The 24200-nt window shown below is 43.1% G+C and overlaps 1 protein-coding gene across 4 annotated transcripts in view; it reads left to right on the top strand.

Annotated features, from left to right (window-relative positions):
• LOC133381274 (zinc finger protein 91-like) overlaps positions 1–23338 on the top strand; it is a 33606-nt gene extending 10268 nt beyond the window's left edge. Inside the window, exons 3-5 of one of the 4 annotated variants that reach the window (XM_061620168.1) lie at positions 7730–10638; positions 10719–13628; positions 18610–23338. In XM_061620168.1, the coding sequence (XP_061476152.1) occupies positions 8046–10638; positions 10719–10729 (2604 nt within the window). In that variant the 5' untranslated portion in view covers positions 7730–8045 and the 3' untranslated portion in view covers positions 10730–13628; positions 18610–23338. Of the gene's footprint in view, positions 1–7729; positions 13629–18609 lie in introns of all 4 variants that reach the window. The other 3 variants (XM_061620167.1, XM_061620166.1, XM_061620165.1) reach the window with 3 other exon arrangements.
• The last annotated feature ends 862 nt before the right edge of the window (positions 23339–24200 follow it).

The raw sequence follows: 24200 nt of genomic DNA, 5'->3' as shown, positions 1-24200 counted from the left end.
TCCTGCTACCTCCCCAGGCAGACATAACAGCCAAATGCCACAAGCCCAGACTCCAATTCTTTCAGCTGGAGGTGCAGAGCATCATGGAATGGGTGGAACAAAATTTGGCCCAGCTGACAATCCAACACATCCAGGGGAAGGTGAATGTAACAGCAGACTTTCTTTGCAAACGTGACTCACCCAGGGGAATGGACCCTCAGCATCATTCAGACTTGTCCAGTCCCAACTAGGCCACCCAGTCCTTGTCCTTTTCATCTCATCTCAGTCACAAGACTCCAGGTTTTTCTTCCAGGTACCTATTCCCAGGAATGGAGGGAAGATGTTCACTCAACACCTTGTGGTCGCAGGGCCTCCTGTTTACCTTCCCTCCGACTTATCACATGAGTACTGCAAAAGGTCAGGCTAAAAGAAGCAAAGATCACACTGTTGCTCCTCAGTGGCCCAGGAGACCATGGCTCTCTGACGTTCTACACCTAGCAATGTTTTCACCACTAGTGCTTCCTCTGTCCGCACATCTTCTCACGTAAGGGCCCATCAGGCATCTACATATGTATATCTGGGGTGACTCAACCTAGGTGCCTGGAGATTGAGCCGCAGACTCTCAGCAAGGCAGGGCTTGCGTCAGCAGTCGTAAACACCATGCTAGACTCCAGATTGGTGGCCACTTATAACGAGTTATATGAGGCGACGTGGAAAGTGCTTGCCAGATGGTATAAAAGGAAAAAAGGGGACTTTCAGAAACGTGACACTCTACATTTTCTACAGGATGGCTTGGGCCAAGGTGTTAAACCTGGAAGCGCCAACTCGTGGCACTTTCTTCAGGCTGTTCCAGGACAGGTCAGGCTATGCTGTCCACCCATCCTCATATTAACTGCTTTTTAAAGGGGCAGCACTACTTTCTCTGTTTGCTATTCAGAGGTTTCCTGCATGGAACCTTCTCAAGGTGCTGAAGTACCTTACTGTAGCCCCAAGTGAACCTCTGGCCTCAGTCTCCCCAAGACTCCTGACTCTCAAGGTGGCTTTCCTGATGGCTATCACCTCGGCCAGGAGAGTAGCAGAACTGAGCATCTTCTCAGTTCAGGGCGACCTTTGCACTTTTCATACAGACAGAGCGATACTCGGAACTAATCCTTCTTACATTCCTGAAGTTAATTCCACTTTTCATAGGTCTGAGGAACTGATCCTTCCTTCCTTTCGCCCTAACCCCTCACATTCCACAGAAATGTTATGGCACCAGTTGGATGTGACCACAAAATATACAGAAATAGTCACTACCCCAAATTTGCAAAAGAAAATGAAATGCAGCTGAAATACAAATTAGCAAAACAATCACAATGGCTGTGAATAACAGAATAGATAAATATATTGAGAGGCCCAGAACGTGGGACCTGAAACAACAATATTGTAACAATGCAAAATGCTGCTGCAGTGAATATAGTCACATGAAAAAATAGACAGTGATGACAAGCAATGGAAAATGACACAAAAATACAAAGATGACAGTTATTCCGGATTGTTAAACTGTTTCAGTGCTTCTTGAGACATTCATGATAGTCAAATTTCAGCAGCCAGCCTTGAGTCTTCCACAAATATAAAAATGTGAGAAATGTTACCCACATACAAGTCTATGAACAGTAAAGATATTCAAACAGCAACTTATTAAAAGTTTATTGTTGTTATGTGCCTTCAAGTCGATTACGACTTATGGCGACCCTATGAATCAGCGACCTCCAACAGCATCTGTCATGGACCACCCTGTTCAGATCTTGTAAGTTCAGGCCTGTGGCTTCCTTTATGGAATCAATCCATCTCTTGTTTGGCCTTCCTCTTTTTCTACTTCCTTCTGTTTTCCCCAGCATTATTATCTTTTCTAATGAAACGTCTTCTCATTATGTGTCCAAAGTATGATAATCTGTTTCATCATTTTGGCTTCTAGTGACGGTTCTGGTTTAATTTGTTCTAACACCCGATTATTTGTCTTTTTTGCAGTCCATGGTATGTGCAAAGCTCGCCTCCAATACCACATTTCAAAGGAGTTGATTTTTCTCTTACCCACTTTTTTCACTGTCCAACTTTCACAGCCATACATAGAGATTATGAATACCATGGTCTGAATGATCCTGACTTTGGTGTTCAGTGATACATCTTTACATTTGAGGACCTTTTCTAGTTCTCTCATAGCAGCCCTCCCCAGTCCTAGCCTTCTTCTGATTTCTTGACTATGGTCTCCATTTTGGTTAATGACTGTGCCGAGGTATTGATCCTTGACAAGTTCAAGGTCCTCATTGTCAACTGTAAAGTTACATAAATCTTCTGTTGTCATTACTTTAGTCTTTTTGACGTTCAGCTGTAGTCCTGCTTTTGTGCTTTCCTCTTTAACTTTTGTCAGCATTCGTTTCAAATCTTTACTGGTTTCTACTAGTAGTATGGTATCATCTGCATATCTTAAATTATTGATATTTTTCCCTCCAGTTTTCAAACCTCGTTCATCTTGGTCCAGTCCTGCTTTCCGTAGGATATGTTCCGTGTATAGATAAAATAAATAGGGTGATAAAATACACCCCTGTCTCACACCCTTTCCGATGGGGAACCAATCGGTTTCTCCATATTCTATCCTTATAGTATAGGTTGCGCATCAGGACAATCAGATGCTGTGGGACCCCCATTTCTTTTAAAGCGTTCCATAGTTTTCATGATCTACATAGTCAAAGGCTTTGTGTAATCTATAAAGCACAGGGTGATTTTCTTTTGAAATTCCTTGCTCCATTCCATTATCCAAAGTATGTTTGCAATATGATCTCTGGTGACTCTTCCCTTTCTAAATCCAGCTTGGACGTCTGGCATTTCTTGCTCCATATATGGTAAGAGCCTTTGTTGTAGAATATTGAGGATTACTTTACTTGCATGGGATATTAAGGCAATAGTTCAATAATTCCTGCATTCCCTGGGATCCCCTTTCTTTGGAATTGGGATGTATATGGAACACTTCCAGTCTGTGGGCCATTGTTTAGTTTTCCATATTTCTTGACAGATTTTTGTCAAAATTGGGACAGATTCAGTCTCAGTAGCTTGTAGCAGCTCTATTGGTATGCCATCTGTTCCTGGTGATTTGTTTTTTCCAAGTATTTTAAGAGCAGCTTTCACCTCACATTCTAAAATTTCTGGTTCTTCATCATACGGCTCCTCCATGAATGAATCTGACATCCTTGCATCTCTTTTATAGAGTTCTTCAGTGTATCGCTTCCATCTTCCTTTTATTTCATCTTGGTCAGGCAGTGTGTTCCCCTGTTGATTATTCCACATCCCTACTCTTGGTTTAAATTTCCCTTTTATTTCTCTAATCTTTTGGAATAGGGCTCTTGTTCTTCCCTCTTTGTTGTCCTCTTCTATTTCTATACAGTAACTATTGTAATAGTTCTCTTTGTCCCTACGTACTAGTCGCTGTATTGTTGCATTTAGGGTTCTGACTGTGTTTTTATCTCCTTTTGCTTTTGTTTTCCTTCTCTCTTTAACCATTTTAAGAGTTTTTTCAGTCATCCATTGAGGTCTTTCTTTTTAACAAGAGGTATTGTCTTTTTGCATTCTTCCCTGATAATGTCTCTGACTTCAATGCATAGTTCTTCTGGTTCTCTGTCAACTAAGTTTAAAGCCTCAGACCTGTTTCTCATTTGATCTTTATATTCTTCTTAGATGTTATTTAAATTGTATTTTGGCATTATGATTGCTTTGTTCTTCTTCTTTAGCTTTACTCTGATTTCCGATACGACCAGTTCATGATCTGTACCGCAGTCTGCTCCTGGTCTTGTTTTTGCAGAAAGTATGGAACTTCTCCACCTTCTGCTACTAATTATATAATCAATTTGATTCCTTTATTGACCATTTGGTGATGTCCACGTGTACAGTCGTCTTTTCGGTTGCTCAAAAAATGTGTTTGCAAGTGAAAGTACATAAATACCTCCACTGAAGAGAATGCAATGTATATAAGTTGCCAATACTGTAGCTCAATCACTATGTTCTTGTGGGGGTGATATGCCCTACAATTACATAAATCATTAAATATTATAAAGAAGCCAATCAATAAAACAGCCAGTGTATATGATGAAGCATCTATCTATTTACATGCCTTATGTGAGAAAATAGCCAATTCTCATTGGGAGAAAAGCAAACCCTGCTCTCAGGGCTGTGGAGTTGGAGTCGGAAGCAATTTTGGGTGGAGTCAGTAGAAATGTACTGACTGACTTCAACATAATATTAATATTAATTTGTTAATATTAATACATTAATATACACTTGCCATTTATGAAGGAGTCAGAGTTGGAGTCAGACAGTAGAAAAATTAATATACATTTGCCATTTATGAAGGAGTCGGAGTCGGACAGTAGAAAAATAGAGGAGTCAGTAGGAGTCGAAGGTTTGATATACCGATTCCACGGCCCTGCCTGCTCTGAACCAGGCTGAGATCTCAGCTGTAATTATGGTATAATCAAGGTCAGCTGCTGGCAACAGTGAAAGAGACCAGGTAAATGATACTGGTGTAGATCACTATAACAGGAACCCAATTGAATGTACGGGAGGGAAAACCAGCCACAATAGACTGGTCCAACTGCAGTGTTAAACAATGATAAGAACATGAGACATTGCAATAACCTGAAAATTGAATTTTGCCAAGAAGGATTATTTTACAATATGATATAAAAATTAAATATTATTTTAACAATATACATATGGTATGAAAATTTAAAGGATGAAATGCTAGTGACTACACAAATTACAGAAACACAGACAGATCCAAGCAATCATTAAGACCCCTAGGAAATATAGATTTTAATTTGTATATCCAGAAGGCCTCTTGTTTAAGTAAGATGTCTGTGAGTGAAACCCTTTTGTAGGGAGAAGGTTGCACCCATTCCAAAGCCAAAAATCTTAACTCTTCAGGTGAATGTTAATATTGATGAAAATGCATAGTAAGCAGAGCTTCCAAAGAGTTAGTGCGTATTTTGCTTTTATGTTCAGTGACCCTGGATTTTAAAGGTCTGGATGTCTGTCCAACATAAATCTTGGCATATGGGCACCTGATAATATAGATGACATAATGCGAATTGCAGTTAGTAAAAGATCTAAGGACATAGGTCTGATTGTCAATAGGATTAGAGAATTGCTTCACTTGAAGGCTTTGACAGCAACATGAGCAATGTCCATAGGGAAAATGGCCAGTAGTGTCACGGGAAAGAGAAATTCTGGGAAGATAATCAGAATGAACAAGTCTATTAGCCAGGTTTGAAGTTCTCCTGAACCCAATAACGGGAACAATGCTACAACCAGGTATATCTTGTACCAAATGCCAATGTTTCTATATGATGCGTTTAAATTGCTGGGCGAACCTATTAAACTCAATGGACCAAAATAATTGTCAGACATCTGTTTAGACCAAGAGTGTAATAAGGATGGTCTAGGAATCAAATCTGCCCCGGCTCTGAATGCTGTGATGACACTTTTAGGAAAACCCCTTGATGATAATTCTCTAGAAAATTGATCAGCCTATATGTTGTAGATATGAGTAAAAGTGCTGTTCAGTTTCAACCTTAAAAACTGCCCATATGGTAAATTATTACGAAGATGACTGGGATGAATGAATTCCTATCAGCTGATTTGCTATAACCTCATACGCAAATGTGATTGGAATGAATATACACCAAACATCCAAGAAAGGGATTTGTTGATGATGCACATGACATGTAAATTTGATGTCACTACTGATGGAATTGATCCAAACTACAGCTACAAAATACAGCTGATCAATTTTCTATTTTCTCACATGAGGTATGTAAATAGTTAGATGCTTCATCACATACACAATTGACTGTTTTATTGATAGGCTTCTTTATAATACTAAATGATTTATGTAATTGTAGGGCATATCACCCACACAAGACACAGACACACCGCCATGTTTTGCACCACCTTCAGCTTCCAAATGAACCTCAAGGGAAGCCCCACATAGAGTGCATTACGGTAATCCAGCCTGGAGGTTACCAGTGCATGGACAACGGTGGTCAAGCTATCCTGGTCCAGAAACGGCCATAGCAGTCTAATCAGCCAAAGCTGGTAAAAGGCACTCCTAGCCACTGAGGTCACCTGGGCCTCTAGCGATAAAGATGGATCCAGGAGCACCCCCAGACTACGGACCTTCTTTTTCAGAGGGAGTTCTACCCCATCCAAAGCAGGCAACTGACCAATTATCCAAACTCAGGAGTCACCAGCCCACAGCGTCTCCGTCTTACTAGAATTCAGACTCAGTTTATTGGCCTTCATCCAGCCCACCACCGTGTCTAGGCACCAGTCCAGGGCTTGCACGGCCTCTCCTGATTCATAAAAATTGAGCTGGGTATTGTCAGCATACTACTGATACCTTGCCCCAAATCTCCTGATGACTGTTCCCAAGGGCTTCATATAGATGTTAAACAGCATGGAGGACAAGATGGGACTCTGCAGCACCCTGTGGCACAACTGCCAGGGGGCCGAAAGACAATCGCCCAATGCTATTCTCTGAAAATGACCCTGGAGATGGGACCGGAACCACTGTAAAACAGTGCCCCCAATATCCAGCTCACCAAGTCAGCCCAGAAGGATACTATGGTCAATGTTATAAAAGCCACCGAGAGATCAAGTAAGAATAACACAGTCACGCTCCCCCTGTCCTCCCAATAAAGGTCTTTCATCAGGGCAACCAAGGCAGATTCAGTCCCATAACCAGGCCTGAACTCAGACTGGAATGAGTAAAGATAAACTGTTTCATCCAAGAGTACTTGCAATTACTGCGCCACAACCCTCTCAATCAACTTCCATAAGAAGGGAGTACTTGTGACTGGGCTGTAGTTGTCGCAAATCATTGGGCCAAAGGTGTTTTTTTTTTAGGAGCGGTTGAATCATCACCACTTTCACTTGGTGACCTTTACTGCATATTGTGATAGTAAATTCCGCCCTGGGCTCCTGCTGGGAGGAAGGGCGAGATATAAATCAAATAAATAAATTCCAGAGTTTAGCTCTGCACTGTATGAAGACGTGGCTTTATTGGATTGCCCTTGACTATAGTATCAAAGAGGGAGAAAAACTTTCTTCTCTCCAATTTCCCCACACCATCTCTATCATGTCTTTCCTTACTCATCTTATTCTAAACTACAAAGCTGCTGATATTGTAACCTTTCCTCATAGGGGAGTTGCTCCAACCCCTTGATCATTTTAGTTGCTTTTTTTGAACCATTTTACAGCTCCTCGTCCTTTTTGAGGTGAGACAGCTAGAACTGTATACAGTATTCTAAGGGTGGAAGCCATGCAGGTTCTGCTTCAGAAAGACTGGATTTGTCTATATGCTTGGTAACTCTCTTTAATAATGTTTTCTACTAGTTTTTCTGGAACAAGTATTAAGCTAATTGCCTCTAATATCCAGTATATCCTTTGGATCCTCCTTTTTTGACTTTTGTATTTCATTGGCCACTAACCAGTTTCTGAGATAAGATAGCCAACCTCATGGTCAAGTTAAATATTTGTTAGAAGATAAGCAATTTTACTTCTTTAACAACTCTTGCATAGATGCCATGACAATCCAGTAATTTGTGAACACTGAAGGAAAAATCATTTGCCACATTTCCAGATTGTGAGTGTAGGATAGATAATTTCCACACCTTTCCCAGGAGTGTTTATGAGGAAGGTATTTGTTTTCTTATTACAGGATCCAGGCACATGTGAAGAGGTGGGCACGCAATTCACCGAAGAGGAAAGTGTCCTGCTTGATCCAGGACAGACAGCTCTTCACAAGGAGGTCACAGTAGAGTTTGATGCAATGATAAACTCTTTTGGTAAGGATCCCAATTAGATCACTAGAATGGTATTGATGGGCTTATCCTGGATATAAGAACATAAGAAGAGTCCTGCTGGATGAAGCCAAAGGTACATGATTCTGTTCTCACAGTGGGCAACCAGATACCAAAGGGAGGCTCACAAGAAGGACACTTAAGGGGGGTACTCATCACCTAAAAACAACAAGAATGTCTTCTGACTGCAGTAAAATCTGGCAAAAAGCCCCAAATACATATTGGAGAAGACATACAGGAAAGAAACCATATAAATGCTTAGAGTGTGGAAACAGTTTCACTCAGCTTTGTCTCCTTAGTTCTCATCAAAGAATTCATACAGGGGAGAAACCTTTTAAATGTTTGGAGTGTGGAAAGAGCTGCAGTTGGAGTACCTCTCTTACTTTACATCAAAGGACTCATACAGGGGAGAAACTTTATGAATGTATGGAGTGTGGAAAGTGCTTTAGTCGGAATGGCGATTTTCAGGTACATCAAAGAACTCATACAGGGGAGAAACCTTATCAATGCTTGGAATGCGGAAAGAGCTTCAGTCAAAGTGGCAACCTTACTCTGCATCAAAGAACTCATACAGGGGTCAAACCTTATAAATGCATGGAATGCGGAAAGAGCTTCAGTCAAAGTGGCAACCTTACTCTGCATCAAAGAACTCATACAGGGGTCAAACCTTGTAAATGCTTGGAGTGTGGAAAGAGCTTCAGTGAAAGTGGCGCCCTTACTAAGCATCAGAGAACTCATACAGGGAACAAACCTTATAAATGCTTGGAGTGTGGAAAGAGCTTCAGTCAGAGTAGCCACCTTTCTACACATCAAAGAACTCATATAGGGGCTAAACCTTATCAATGCTTGGAATGCGGAAAGAGCTTCAGTCAAAATGGCAACCTTACTCTGCATCAAAGAACTCATACAGGGGACAAACCTTATAAATGCCTGGAGTATGGAAAGAGCTTCAGCCACAGTAGCCAACTTTCTACACATCAAAGAACTCATACAGGGAACAAACCTTATAAATGCTTGGAGTGTGGAAAGAGCTTCAGGCACAGTAGCCACCTTTCTGCACATCAAAGAACTCATACAGGGAACAAACCTTATAAATGCATGGAATGTGGAAAGAGCTTCAGTCAAAGTGGCCACCTTACTCTGCATCAAAGAACTCATACAGGGGTCAAACCTTATAAATGCATGGAATGCGAAAAGAGCTTCAGTCAAAGTGGCAACCTTACTCTGCATCAAAGAACTCATACAGGGAACAAACCTTATAAATGCTTGGAGTGTGGAAAGAGCTTCAGTCAGAGTAGCCACCTTTCTACACATCAAAGAACTCATACAGGGGACAAACCTTATAAATGCTTGGAGTGTGGAAAGAGCTTCAGTCGTAATGACCGCCTTACTTCACATCAAAGAACTCATACAGGGGACAAACCTTATCAATGCTTGGAATGCGGAAAGAGCTTCAGTCAAAGTGGCAACCTTACTCTGCATCAAAGAACTCATACAGGGGTCAAACCTTATAAATGCATGGAATGCGGAAAGAGCTTCAGTCAAAGTGGCAATCTTACTTTGGATCAAAGAACTCATGCAGGGGACAAACCTTATAAATGCTTGGAGTGTGGAAAGAGCTTCTGTCAGAATAGCTACCTTATTAAACATCAAAGAACTCATACAGGGGACAAACCTTATAAATGCGTAAAGTGTGGAAAGAGCTTCAGTCGTAATGACCGCCTTACTTCACATCAAAGAACTCATACAGGGGACAAACCTTATCAATGCTTGGAATGCGGAAAGAGCTTCAGTCAAAGTGGTAACCTTACTCTGCATCAAAGAACTCATACAGGGGACAAACCTTATAAATGCCTGGAGTGTGGAAAGAGCTTCAGCCACAGTAGCCACCTTTCTACACATCAAAGAACTCATACAGGGAACAAACCTTATAAATGCTTGGAGTGTGGAAAGAGCTTCAGGCACAGTAGCCACCTTTCTGCACATCAAAGAACTCATACAGGGGTCAAACCTTATAAATGCATGGAATGCGGAAAGAGCTTCAGTCAAAGTGGCGCCCTTACTAAGCATCAGAGAACTCATACAGGGAACAAACCTTATAAATGCTTGGAGTGTGGAAAGAGCTTCAGTCAGAGTAGCCACCTTTCTACACATCAAAGAACTCATACAGGGGACAAACCTTATAAATGCTTGGAGTGTGGAAAGAGCTTCAGTCGTAATGACCGCCTTACTTCACATCAAAGAACTCATACAGGGGACAAACCTTATCAATGCTTGGAATGCGGAAAGAGCTTCAGTCAAAGTGGCAACCTTACTCTGCATCAAAGAACTCATACAGGGGTCAAACCTTATAAATGCATGGAATGCGGAAAGAGCTTCAGTCAAAGTGGCCACCTTACTCTGCATCAAAGAACTCATACAGGGGTCAAACCTTATAAATGCATGGAATGCGGAAAGAGCTTCAGTCAAAGTGGCAACCTTACTCTGCATCAAAGAACTCATACAGGGGTCAAACTTTGTAAATGCTTGGAGTGTGGAAAGAGCTTCAGTGAAAGTGGCACCCTTACTAAGCATCAGAGAACTCATACAGGGAACAAACCTTACAAATGCTTGGAGTGTGGAAAGAGCTTCAGTCAGAGTAGCCACCTTTCTACACATCAAAGAACTCATATAGGGGCTAAACCTTATAAATGCTTGGAATGCGGAAAGAGCTTCAGTCACAGTGGCAACCTTACTCTGCATCAAAGAACTCATACAGGGGACAAACCTTATAAACGCTTGGAGTGTGGAAAGAGCTTCAGTCGTAATGACCGCCTTCACATCAAAGAACTCATACAGGGGACAAACCTTATCAATGATGGCTTGTGGAAAGAGCTTTAGTGTCAGCGGGCACATTACTAATCATCAAAGAACCCATACAGGGGCCAAACCTTATAAATGCATTGAGTGTGGAAAGAGCTTCACTTGGAGTATCTCCCTTACTTTGCATCAAAGAACTAATACAGGGGACAAACCTTGTAAATGTGTGGAAAGAGCTTTATTCACAGTGGCCATCTTACTATGCATCTAAGAACTTGTCAGCTCTTCACTGAGACAGCAGTGTCGGTGGGGGTGCAGGCAGGGCTGGAGATTCCTTGGTAATTGCCAGGCCGTAAGTCCTCAGCCGGTAGCTTGACTATAAATCTGCCAGGCTAGCAAGGAGGAAGCAAGATAAGGGCAGAGGCCATTCAAAGCTTACGTGCCAAGCCAGAAATCCAGAAGAGACGTCAGTGAAGGTCCAGGTCTAGGTTGCCGAGAGATCAGTCCAAGTCAAGGTTCAGGGGATAGGAAGACACACAATGGTCACGCCTGACGTTGTAGTCACCAACAAGCTGAAGCCAAGGTTTGACTTTTAAGGAGCAGGTTTGTCAGCAGGTGTGAGCCATCAGCGTTTTGGCCTTAAGTGGACAGGCCTGCCCCTCTTCTGCCTGACCTCCTGTTGTCTACGTTCTGCCGGTGAGGGGGGAGTATCCTGTTCACTGTCTGCGTCTGGCTGAAGGGCTTCAGCTGTGTCTGGGGTGCTCTGCAGCTGAGGGGGAGAAGGAGCTGGGTTCTCAGGAGTTTCCTCCATTTCTCCTTCTGGGTCTGCTGCTTCTGGGTCTGCTGCTGTTACTCCCGAGTCATCCTCGTCTGATGAGTCCTCTGACGGGGCCATGACAGACCTCATACAGGGATCAAACCTTATAGATGTGTGGAGTGTTGAAAGAGCTTCAGTTGGAGTAATTCCCTTACTGTACATCAGAGAATTCATACAGGGGACAAACCTAATTAATGCATGGAGTGTGGAAAGAGCTTCAGACACAGTAGTCACCTTTCCTCACACCAAACAACTCATACAGTGGCCAAACTTTATAACTGATTACAGTATGGAAAGACCTTCAATCAAAAGTAGCCACCTTTCCTCACAGCAAAGAACTCATACAGGAACCAGACCTTATAAATACTTGGAGTGTGGGAACAGCTTCAGTGAGAGTCACATGCTTATTAAACATCAAAGAATTCATATGAGGGACAAACGTTATAAATGCCTGGAGTTTGGAAGCATCTTTAGTCAATGTTGTGCCCCAGACGGAGGTAGAGCTAGCTCAGGGAGAGGAGTCAGATGAGGACGAGGTTCCTTGAGGAGCTGGAGGTAGGGAGATGAGCAGGGAGGGTTCTGGCAGACCTCAAACCCCCATTCCCAGCACTGCCACAGAGGCAGTTCCTGCCCCTCCTGCAAGTAAGAGACTTAAGCGTCTTCTGGACAAAGCCTCCAGGTCCACACCATGATCGATTCTCGGGCTTCCTTGAGTTTTATGGACTGGGGTCTTGCTAGGGAGCATGCAGTGCCAATTCGGACACTAGAGAAGCCCTTGTCTGTCAAAACTATTGATGGGTGGTCCTTAAAGTCCGGAACTCTTACTCAGGCTACAGAGATGCTGAGAATGGACATTCCGGGACACATGAAAAGCCTGTCATTCTACATTGCCACCCTGCCCTGCTTTCCAGTGGTGTTGGGAATGCCCTGGCTAGTTCAGCACAACCCCACCATTTTCTGGGATGAAGCGGTGCTAGTATTTACCTTGGACTATTGTCATCAGTGTGAGCCAGTGTGGTGTAGTGGTTAGTGTGTTGGACTATGACCTGGGAGGCCAGGGTTCGAATCCGCACACAGCCATGAAGCTCACTGGGTGATCTTGGGCCAGTCACTGCCTTTCGGCCCCAGAGGAGGGCAAGGGTAAACCACTTCTGAATACCGCTTACCATGAAAACCCTATTCGTAGGGTCACCATAAGTCGGGATTGACTTGAAGGCAATCCATTTCCATTTCGTCATCAGCACTGCCAAACGCAGAAGGAAATTTCCCCTGCCTGTGGGTTGGAACTGTGCTGCAGGAGGGAGCCATTTTGTCTGGAAAATATGAGGAGTACAAGGACGTATTTGACAAAAATGAAACTGACCAGTTGTCCCACCACCACCCCTGACTGTGCCATAGATCTGATGCTGGGGGTGCACATCCCTTTGGGACTGATCTATTCCTTGTCTGAACCGGTGTTGGCGGCACTAAGAGAATTTCTGGAGACCAATTTAAAAAAGGATTTCATTTGACCATCTCAGTCACCTGCAGGGGCGCCTTTGGTGTTTGTTAAGAAAAAGAGCGTGGAGCTACATCCGTGTAATGATTACCAAGAGTTGAACAAGATCACAATCCCCAACAGCTACTCCTTGCCACTCATCACCAAGATGCTGGAGTGGCTGCGCTCAGCCAAGATCTATACCAAGTTGGATTTGAAGGGAGCTGACAATCTTGTGTGAATCACGGAGGGGGATGAGTGGAAGACTGCGTTCAAGACTCGATATTGACAGTTTGAGTACTTAGTCATGCCCTTTGGGCTATGGAATAGCTCTGGGGTCTTCCAGAGTTTTATGAATGATATCTTTAGACTATCTAGATTGCTTCATGATCATGTATTTTGATGATATCCTCATATCCTCAGACTCCCCAGCCCAGCATGAGGGGCATATGCGGGTGGTGCTGCAGCACCTCAGAGAACATCACCTCTATGATAAGCTGGAGAAGTGCAGTTTTGATCTAACCATGTTGGACTTTTGGGGGTATCCCATTTCTCCCACAGGAGTCAAAATGGACCCAGGTAAGGTCCACTGTATTCTCACGTGGCAACCTCCCAAAACAAAGAAGGATCTCCAGTGGTTCCTGGGGTTCACTAACTACCAGAGGTAGGTAGAGAGTGGATGTCATTCAATGAAACAGTTGAATGGAGGGAGGTGCCCAGAATGACGAAAAAGCTTGAGTAAAAAGTCACAGTTTTATTCCATTTATGTAAATTAAAATTGTATTAATAAAGCCCAAAGCGTTTCGGCTAATCTTATATAGCCTTCATCAAGGGCTGAAAGAAATAGATATACATTGAAATCACTAAACATTCTGTACAAACTTGTAACTTACAGTTTCTGTTTTTTGAAAAGGGGGGTGGGATGGGAGTACATACATTTCTTTACTCACATGCTTATTTTAAATTCTTCATTAAAAGTAATATGATTCAGGTTTTATCCAAAAGATTGTTGATTATCAGCAGCACATTCGTCAGGCCGAATCTGGTGAGCGTGTTTGTTGAAAGCTGCAGAGTAAAATATAGTCCGTCTCAAGTGCTCTCAGATGGAGTTTGTAATTGTTGAGTGATTACAGCCTCTCGTTTCTTAGGGATCTTGTTACAATTACGTGTATTTACAACAGGGGAAAAATTTTATGCATGTTTATTGGAAGTTTGCAGAGTAAAATATAGTTCATCTCAAATGATCTCGGTTGGAGTTCAAAATCGTTAAATAATTGCAGTCACTCTTATCTTAGGGATCTGGTTTCAATTCTGTGTGTTTATAACAGGGGAAGAAAATCCAGGTCTTCATTCAGTCCACATGGGGAAAGGGTGTCTAATTTAAGAATCCATGCTATTTCTTTCCTCATGAGTATGTTGGAATTGGGTCCACGTGTTTTTTCTAAACCCCAGAAAAGAAAATCTTTGTGGGTATGGTTGCAGTCTATAAAATGATTTACTAGTGGCGCGCTTCTCCTTTTGCATCTGATGTTGCTTAAGTGCTCTCCAATTCTTACTTTCAGAGGTCTGCTGGTTTGGCCAATATATATTTTAGGACAGCTACATTGTATAATATAGACTACATGCGGTGTATTGCATGTGGTAAAATGTGTGAGGGAATATGATTGATGGTTATTAGGGTTGATGAACTGAACCCTTTTAGAGGTATATTTACAGTACACACAATGGCCGCTCGGATAATGTCCAATAGGTCCTGATGAACTCAAAAAAAGCCTGGGTGAGTGATTGTTATCTCTAAAGGTGCTCCTTACTAGTATATCCTGGATGTTTTTAGTCCTTTTAAAGGAGACCATGGGTTTATCGGAGCAGCCGGGAATCTGTTGTATCAGGTGCTAGTATTTTTGGATGCTGTTTTGCAACCTGTTGGTGATGTTATTGTATATTATGTTGCAGTGTATCCGTCCTGAAGTCATACGTTGTGTAGGGTGTAAGAGATCCTGGCGTTTTTGATTTAAAGCCTTCTAATAGTTGTTTTCCACAATCTGCTGTGGATAACCTCTCTGTACCAATTGTTGTTTGAGGGATCCCGAGTGATATACGAAGTCTTTGTGTGAAGTACAGTGTCGTTTTATTCGGAGAAATTGACTGTATGGAAGGTTTTGTCTGATTGTTCTGGGGTGTGAACTGTCATACCTTAAATATGTATTCCTGTCAGTAGATTTCTTATATAGTGATGTATGTAGCTGATTTCCACACTTGATAATGCGGAGATCTAAAAAATGGATATAATTACTGCTATATTGTGTATCAAATTTTATGTAGCTGTTCCTATTGTTGACCCATGTAAAAAAAGTCTGCAAACTCTGTGTGTTACCGTTCCATACTAAAAAAACATCGTCTATATAACGAAGCCAGCATTTTAACTGGACCGCAAAGGGACTGTGTGGAGAAGTTATATCTTTTTCAAAATGTCCCATATATAAATTCGCTACTTCTGGAGCCATGGGGCACCCCATGGCTACTGCCTTGATTTGCCAGTAAAACTTATTGTCGAACTTGAGATAATTCTTCTCCAGTGCTAACTCCGCCAGGGAACATAGATAATGTGTCGGGGGATGTCTGGCAGTCCTTTGATCTAGTGTGTTTCTAATGATGTTAATGGCTTGTTCTTGTGGAATGCTTATGTACAGCGAATGGACATCCATGGTGACTAATATGTCTCGAGATTCAGTGTGGATATGCTGTATTTTGTTAATAAAATCCGTAGAGTCACGTACGAATGAGGGAATGTTAGGTATAAATGGTTTCAGAAAAAAATCTACAAATTGAGACAAGGGTTCTAGGAGGGAATTACAACCTGATACAATGGGTCTTCCCGGGGAAGGTGAAATGCCCTTGTGGATTTTAGGTAGTGTATAAAACACTGGAATCCTTGGTGTGGGATTGCTCAAGAATCTTTTTTCTTTTTCAGTGATGTAACCTAAGCACAAGCCCTCCTCAAGGGTGACTTTGATTAGCTGTGCGATGTTTGTTGTAGGATCTTGTGTGCATGGAGTGTAAGCTGTATTATCTGCCAGTTGTCTGAGGACTTCTGTTTTGTAATCCATGATGTCTTGGATAACAATTGCTCCCCCTTTGTTTGCTGGTTTCATGATTATACTGTTGTCCCTGGATAATTTTTGTAGGGCGAGATGTTCTTCTCTGCTTAGATTATGCCACGAGTTGGATGTGGATGTTTCTAATCTTTTAAGATCTGCGAGGAGAAGTCTTTCACAAGTGGCAATAGAGGGATCTGTAGGTCCTGGTGGCATAAATTTGGATCGTGTTTTAGGAAAAGTGTGTGAGTTCGTAGATGCAGAGTTTCTGAAGAAGTGGCACAGTTTGATGCTTCTGACAAAGCTGAAGAGGTCCAGACGAACTTGAACCGGATCATGTGCGGGGGTGGGAACGAAGGAGAGTCCTTTTTCTAAAATGCACATCTCTAGGGCGGAAAGTAAGATAACTACTGGAGGAAAGTGATTTTATAATATGACTTAAGAGACAGGATTGTTATATATTATAGACTTATAACTGATTTGATCTTTGACAAATGGGAAGTCAATATTTTACTCTTTATTTTTTTATTTTTGTTTTTTTTTTCTTTTTTTCTTTTTGTTTAACTATTTTTGATTTTGTTTTTTGTCTTTGAATGTTTTATGATTTTGTCTTGTATGTTTTATGAAAATCTGAATAAAAATTATTGGAAAAAAAAAAAAAAAAAAAAAAAGATCTGCGAGGAGAAGTCTTTCACAAGTGGCAATAGAGGGATCTGTAGGTCCTGGTGGCATAAATTTGGATCGTGTTTTAGGAAAAGTGTGTGAGTTCGTAGATGCAGAGTTTCTGAAGAAGTGGCACAGTTTGATGCTTCTGACAAAGCTGAAGAGGTCCAGACGAACTTGAACCAGATCATGTGCGGGGGTGGGAATGAAGGAGAGTCCTTTTTCTAAAATGCACATCTCTAGGGCGGAAAGCTGTCTACTGGACATAATAATCAGCGTTTCTTGCGTAGACGATACGGGGGGGACCGATGATTCATGTGGCGTTTTCGACGAGGTATGTGGATTGCATTGGAATTGTGTTTCCCTCTGTCTTCTAAAAAAGAGGTGGAGGCGCAATGGATACTATTGTCACTGCTTTCCGCGGTAGTATTTTCCCAGTCTGTGTTGGATCCTTTGGAGGAATCATTTAAAGAGAAAGTGACCCTTTTATGCTTTTTATATAGCCAAGGATATACTCTTTGTTGTTGATAATCTTTCTCATCTCAGATGAATTTTTTATATTTGAATGTTTTCACATCCTCTTGAAATTTTTTAAGGTCTGCGTCTAATGATGCCAGTTTTTGGGTCAAGTCTGGAATATCTGACCTTTTGTATGTTTCCATAGTTGTTTGAAGAGATGTCTTTAATTCTTTGTTGACTTCTGTAGTGGTTTCTATCAGCAGAATCATAAGGTCTTGGGAACATTTATTTAATATTGAACACCATTTGTTCATAAACTCTTCATTTTCTTGAAACATACCAGGTGCTTTGAGGATACGTAAGCCCCTAGGTATGCGTTGGACACGGCAATATTCCAACAATGTAGAGGCATGTAGTTCATTTCTGATGAGATCCTTGTGCTGTTTTATTATATGGTCCCAGTCTAAGAAACGAGAGGCTGTAATCACTCAACAATTACGAACTCCATCTGAGAGCACTTGAGACGGACTATATTTTACTCTGCAGCTTTCAACAAACACGCTCACCAGATTCGGCCTGACGAACGTGCTGCTGATAATCAACAATCTTTTGGATAAAACCTGAATCATATTACTTTGAATGAAGAATTTAAAATAAGCATGTGAGTAAAGAAATGTATGTACTCCCATCCCACCCCCCTTTTCAAAAAACAGAAACTGTAAGTTACAAGTTTGTACAGAATGTTTAGTGATTTCAATGTATATCTATTTCTTTCAGCCCTTGATGAAGGCTATATAAGATTAGCCGAAACGCTTTGGGCTTTATTAATACAATTTTAATTTACATAAATGGGATAAAACTGTGACTTTTTACTCAAGCTTTTTCGTCATTCTGGGCACCTCCCTCCATTCACCTGTTCACTAACTACCACCATTGGTTCATTACAAACTACTCTGACAAAACTGCACCACTCACAGACTGTCTGAAGGTCCAGGTCCCTTTCACTGGACAGAAGCCACGCAAAGAGCCTTTGAGGAGTTAAAAGTCCTGTTTGCCTCTGAGCTCATACTGCAGCATGCAGATCCTACACACCCTTTCATGGTAGAGATGGATGCATCAGACATGGCCATCAGAGTGGTGCTTTTACAACCAGCCCAGAGAGGGGAGGGTCTGAGGTCATGTGCATACTTTTCATGGAAGTTAACAAGTTCCACCCAAAACTATACCGTGTGGGAAAAAGAGTAGCTGGCAATCCGTGATGCCTTTGAAACTTGGCAGCATCACTTAGAAGGGGCGCCGCATGAGATAGTTTTGCACAGACCATTGGAATTTGGAAAGTCTCCACATTGCACGTAGCTGAACCAGAGACAAGTGTGTTGGGCTTAGTTCTTTGCTCCTTTTCACTTCAAAATTCATTACATTCCACAGGCGCAGAATAAGTGGGCAAATATGCTGTCCCGCAAGCCAGAGTATCTGGAGAATCAGACTCAGAGACCGCAGCAACTCATTATACCCCTTGAGAAGATGGTGGCAGCTGCGTGCCAGGACTCCTGGTTCAAGGAATTGTGTTTGACGCACAAACTAGATCCTTTTGCTAAAGGAGTTGGAGAGGCAGCCTCCTGGAAGCGCAGCTGACTTTGCCCTGCGAGAGGGGTGCTGTATCATTATGCAGCTGTGTATGTGCCCCTGGAAGACTTGAGAGCCAAGGTCCTACGTCAGTGTCATGACTCCCCTACCGCTGGACATTTTGGACTTTTTAAAACCTTGCAAGCAATTATGAGGGAAATTTGGTGACCAAGGATAAAACATGATGTGAAGCGTTACATCCAGTCTTGCCCCACCTGTGGCAGAGCCAAACATGCTATGGGGTGGCCAGCAAAACTTTTACAGCCACTCCCCACACCCAAGAGACCCTGGCAAATGGTAACCATGGATTTCATCACTGACCTCCCTTTCTCCCAGGGGAAAATGACAGTTTTGGTTGTCGTGGATGCTTTACTAAAATGGCTCATTTCATTCCATGCTCAGGGCTCCAAAACGCACAGGAGATGGCTCAACTATATGTTCAGAATGTTTACCATCTACATGGACTTCCTGACAGTTTGGTTTTGGATCGGGGCCTGCAATTTACAGCCCGATTCTGGCGTGCTATGTGGCAACTCCTGCAGAGTGAGCTGAGACTGTCATCGTCTCACCATCTGCAAACGGACAGACTGAGTTAATACCACGTTGGAGCAGTATCTTCATTGTTATGTCAGTTACCAGCAAGACAACTGGATGTCCTTCCTGCCCTTAGTGGAATTCGCTTACAACAGTGTGGTGCAGGCTACTACCCAGCAGATACCTTTCGTTGCTAACCTGAGGTATCACCCTCGAGCCTTTGCCACCCCTAATGCCAGGCCAGTCATCCCAGTGGCTCAGGACTTTCTACAGGAGCTTCAGGCTATGCAGCAGTTGCTGAAGGAACAATTGGATAGAGCTAAGACAGACTACAAAAGAGTAGCTGATCAACAACGACAGGAGGAACCCAAAATTCATGTAGGAGACAAGGTGTGGCTATCCACTCACTATTTGCCGATTCTGGCACAAAGCCATAAATTGGAAGCCAGAAGATTGGGACCCTTCGAAGTCAAAGCCCAGATCAATCAAGTGGCCTTTCAATTGTGATTGCCTCCCTCCCTCAAGATTCACCTGGTGTTTCATCGCTCTTTGGAGCACCCCCCTCGACCCCCAAAGGATACAAGAGGTGCTGTCGCCACCTATAATTGTAAATGGGCAAGAGGTGGAGCAGATTTTGGACTTGTCAAAGTGCCATGGGCGACTGCAATACTTGATCCATTGGAAGGGGTATGATCAGGCTGAGTGTTCCTGGGAGCCAGCTACTGACATCCATGTGCCGGATCTGGTGAGAGAGTTCCATGAAGCCTACCCAGAAAAGCCCAAGCCCATGGGGTGGGGGAAAATGGAGCATGGAAGGGGGATGATGTTGTGCCCCAGACAGAGGCAGAGCTAGATCAGGGAGGGGAGTCAGATGAGGATGAGGTTCCTTGGGGAGCTGGAGGAAGGAAGACAGGTGGGGAGGGTTCTAGCAGTCCTCAAACCCCCATTCTCAGCGCTGCCACAGAGGCAGTTCCTGCCCCTCCTGCGAGTCAATTGGGAAGTGACTCTCTGATCGTGCCATGAGATAAAACTTTGATTTTAATACTGATTTTTACATTAACCCAGTGTATTTAATTTCACTTTTAATAAGTAGAATACAACTTTGTAAAAGTGTTTTTATGGTAAAAAGGGGTTCTGAGGTAGTTTGCCTTTTCTATTCCTCTGAGGCTGGGAGATAGGGGCTAATTCAGAATCACCCACTATATTCCCTATCTGTGTGGTTCCCAGTCACAGTCCAGCATTATAATCATAACCCTTTCTCCATAGCTATGTACTTTTACAGTTAGGAATTTCTAAGAAATCTCATAAGGTATAAGAACCCCTATAGCTGGAGCTCCCGTCGAAACCCTGGTTGAACTGTGGAAAACAGAAATGACCTGGGCGGTTGACATGATTGCTCCTGAGCGCCATCTCCTGTGTAGAGCTCGTACGGCTCCATGGTATACCCCAGAGCTGAGAGCGATGAAACAATATCGGAGACGGCTTGAGTGCAGATGGAGACGAACTCCTAGCGGATGCAATTATACACTGGTAAGTGCCTATGGTAAGCTGTATTTAGGGGCAGTGAGGACAGCAAAAAAGCAATATTTTGCTGCCACTATCATATCATCACTCTGCCGCCCAGCGGAGCTCTTCAGAATTGTCTGGGGGCTATTACACTCTGGCCCCAGGGACATGGTAGAACCATCTGAGGCCCGCTGTAATGAATTTGCTAGGCACTTCCAGGATAAAATCTTTAGCATCCGCCAGGACTTAGACTCCAGTGTTATAGCAGGTGAATCAAGCGAGGTATCCAGAGCACAGCCTTGTCTCGATTTCTTGGATGAGTTTCAGTTGGTACAGCCTGAGGACGTCGACAAGGTGCTTGGACAGGTTCGTGCAACCACTTCTGTGCTGGATCCTTGCCCTTCTTGGCTAATAAAAGCTAGCAGGGACGGAACAGCTGGCTGGGCCAGGGAAGTGCTTAATGCTTCTCTGTGAGAGGGGGTGGTCCCTGGCTAGAGGCAGTAGTGAGACCACTCCTGAAGGGACCCTCCTTGGACCCAGAAGATCTTAGTAACTATAGGCCAGTAGCAAATGTTCCATTCCTGGGCAAGGTCCTTGAACAAGTGGTTGCGGGCCAGCTCCAGACACTCTTGGATGAGACCGATTATCTGGATCCATTTCAGTTGGGTTTCAGGCCTGGTTTTGGCACAGAAACAGCCTTGGTCGCCCTGTATGATGACCTTTGTTGGGAGAGAGACGGGGAGTGTGACTGTGTTGATTCTCCTTGATCTCTCAGCGGCTTTTGATACCATTGACCATGGAATCCTTCTGGGAAGACTGGCTGAGTTGGGAGTGGGTGGGACTGCGTGGCGGTGGTTCCGCTCCTACTTGGCAGGTCGGCTCCAGAAGGTGGTGCGTGGGGAACATTGCTCGGCACCCTGGATTCTCCAGTATGGGGTTCCACAGGAGTCAGTTCTGTCCCCCAAGCTGTTCAACATCTACATGAAACCATTGGGTTCGGTCATCTGGAGCTTTGGAGTGCGTTGCCATTAGTAAGCTGATGACACACAGCTCTATTTCTCCTTTTCATCTTCAGGTGAGGCTGTCAATGTGCTGAACCGGTGCCTGGATGCAACATTGGACTGGATGAGGGCTAATAAACTGAGGCTCATTCCAGACAAGACTGAGATGCTGCTAGTGGGTGGTTCTTTTGACCAGATGGTGGATGTCCAACCTGTCCTGGATGGGGTTGCACTCCCCCTGAATGAGCAGGTTTGTAGCTTGGAGGTTCTCCTAGAACCATCTCTGTCACTTGAGGCTGAGGTAGCCTCGGTGGCACGGAGTGCCTTCTACTAACTTTGGTTGGTGGTCCAGCTATGCCCCTATCTGGACAGGGATAACCTGGCTTCAGTTGTCCATGCTCTGGTAACCTCCAAGTTAGAGTACTGCAATGCACTCTACGTGGGACTGCCTTTGAAGACGATTTGGAAACTGCGGCTTGTGCAAAATGCAGCGGCCAGATTGGTAACAGGGACCAGACGGTCCAAACATATAAAACCAATTCCGGCCTGCTTGCATTGGCTGCCTGTCTGCGTCCAAGCTTGATTCAAGGTGCTGGTTTTAACCTATAAAGCCTTACACTGCTTGGGACCACAATACCTGATGGAACGCCTCTCCCGATATGAACCCACCCGTACATTACACTCAACATCTAAGGTCCTCCGGGTGCCTACTCCAAGGGAAGCTCGGAGGGTGGCAACAAGGGAGAGGGCCTTTTCAGTGGTGGCCCCCAAACTATGGAATGATCTACCTGACGAGGTGTGCCTGGCGACATCACTGTTATCTTTTCAGCGCCAGGTCAAGACTTTCCTCTTCTCCCAGGCATTTTAGCATGTGTTTTTAAATTGTTTTAAATTGTGTTTTAAATCGTTTTAAAAGATGTGTTTTAAATTTGTATATTTGTTTTTAATGTTTTTAGTTACTGTAAACCGCCCAGAGAGCTTTGGCTATGGGGCAGTATATAAATACAATAAATAAATAAATAAAATATAGCAGGTAATAGAACTGTGATGTTCATGAACATTCAGCCATCCTAAATTGAGGCAAACCCAACCTGGCATTGTTAAGGAACATGTTAGCCTGGCCGATCAAGAACAATGGATGTACCGGGTTTGCTTGAAGGCACATTCACAATAGTAACTGATCTCAACTGGCCCCAAAAACCACCAATAAGGTGGGACAGCAGAACAATGGTGAAATTAATGAGATGGGCAGAATATTGGAATAAGAAGTAGAATTACTTTCTGATTGGTTTGGAATGATTGCAGGGAGAAGGAGCTGTGATGTTATGTGGGCAGGAACTTGTGGGATTGGTGAACTAATGTCACATGCTGTAACTGTAGTGTATAAAAGAGCTTGCAGACAATGTCTCATTGCAGTCTCTCCTGGATATCTCAGGGGGACTGACCCTGCATATGCTTGTAAAGAATAAAGGCCTACCTTTTCGTTTCAAGCCTGTGTCTTCAAATTTCTTCAAGGACGCCCAGTCAAAGATCTCAAAGGAGAAAATTCTCCTTCACTGTCACCTAGTGAAGCGTCGCTGTCGGATGTGCTGTCTGAGACTCGCCCCGCGAGAGGAGGCGTGAGAAGAGAGACTTTCAAACTCAGGCGGAGAGGACTTCCGGGAAGGGTGACTTAGCCTGTGCCTGCTTTTGAGACGGGCTCCTGCCTCAAAAGAAGCTTATTCAGATATATCAGTCAGTTTTTTCTTTTTTTTTTGACTGATTAAACTTCTCCCGGGCAGGGAGAAACGAAGAGATTAACCTCAAAGCCTATTTTTGTTGGGACGACCAGATCTCATTAATTTATGGGACGAGGTCCAGCCGACGAAGGTGGGACGGATTTTCAACAGCAAGCTCTATCTGTTAAAGCGAACGTTCATCTTATCTTCTAAGAGAGAACGCATTAACAGGCAAGCACCCTTCTTTCTATATTTTTCTTTTACTTGACTTAAATTGTTGCTGTTTAAAAGAGATTTGCCAGATTGATCGGTTTTTGACATCTCACTGGGGAGCCGTAACTTCTCTCTGCTACGCACTAATTAATAGCTTATCTCTGTTTTTGTTGCAAAAAGCTGTCCTGGATTTGCATTCTAAAGATACACACAGAAGAGGGATTTCTATTCCAGATTTTTATTTTGAAAAATATTATACTGTTTTGAGACTACTCTCTTTTTGGTCTATTTTATTTTGACGAATCTGTTTCTTGACGATTGCCATTAATTGTTTCGATCCTGGGAACTGCATTTTGTTTACTTAACTATTGGAGAGATAAGGCTGTCTGCTCTGTTTATACTGTGATGTCACCAAGTTTGG

This window comes from Rhineura floridana, chromosome 3 (genome assembly GCF_030035675.1).
Source record: "Rhineura floridana isolate rRhiFlo1 chromosome 3, rRhiFlo1.hap2, whole genome shotgun sequence".
Lineage (NCBI taxonomy): Eukaryota > Metazoa > Chordata > Lepidosauria > Squamata > Rhineuridae > Rhineura > Rhineura floridana.
This window is presented reverse-complemented; position numbering and strand designations above follow the sequence as displayed.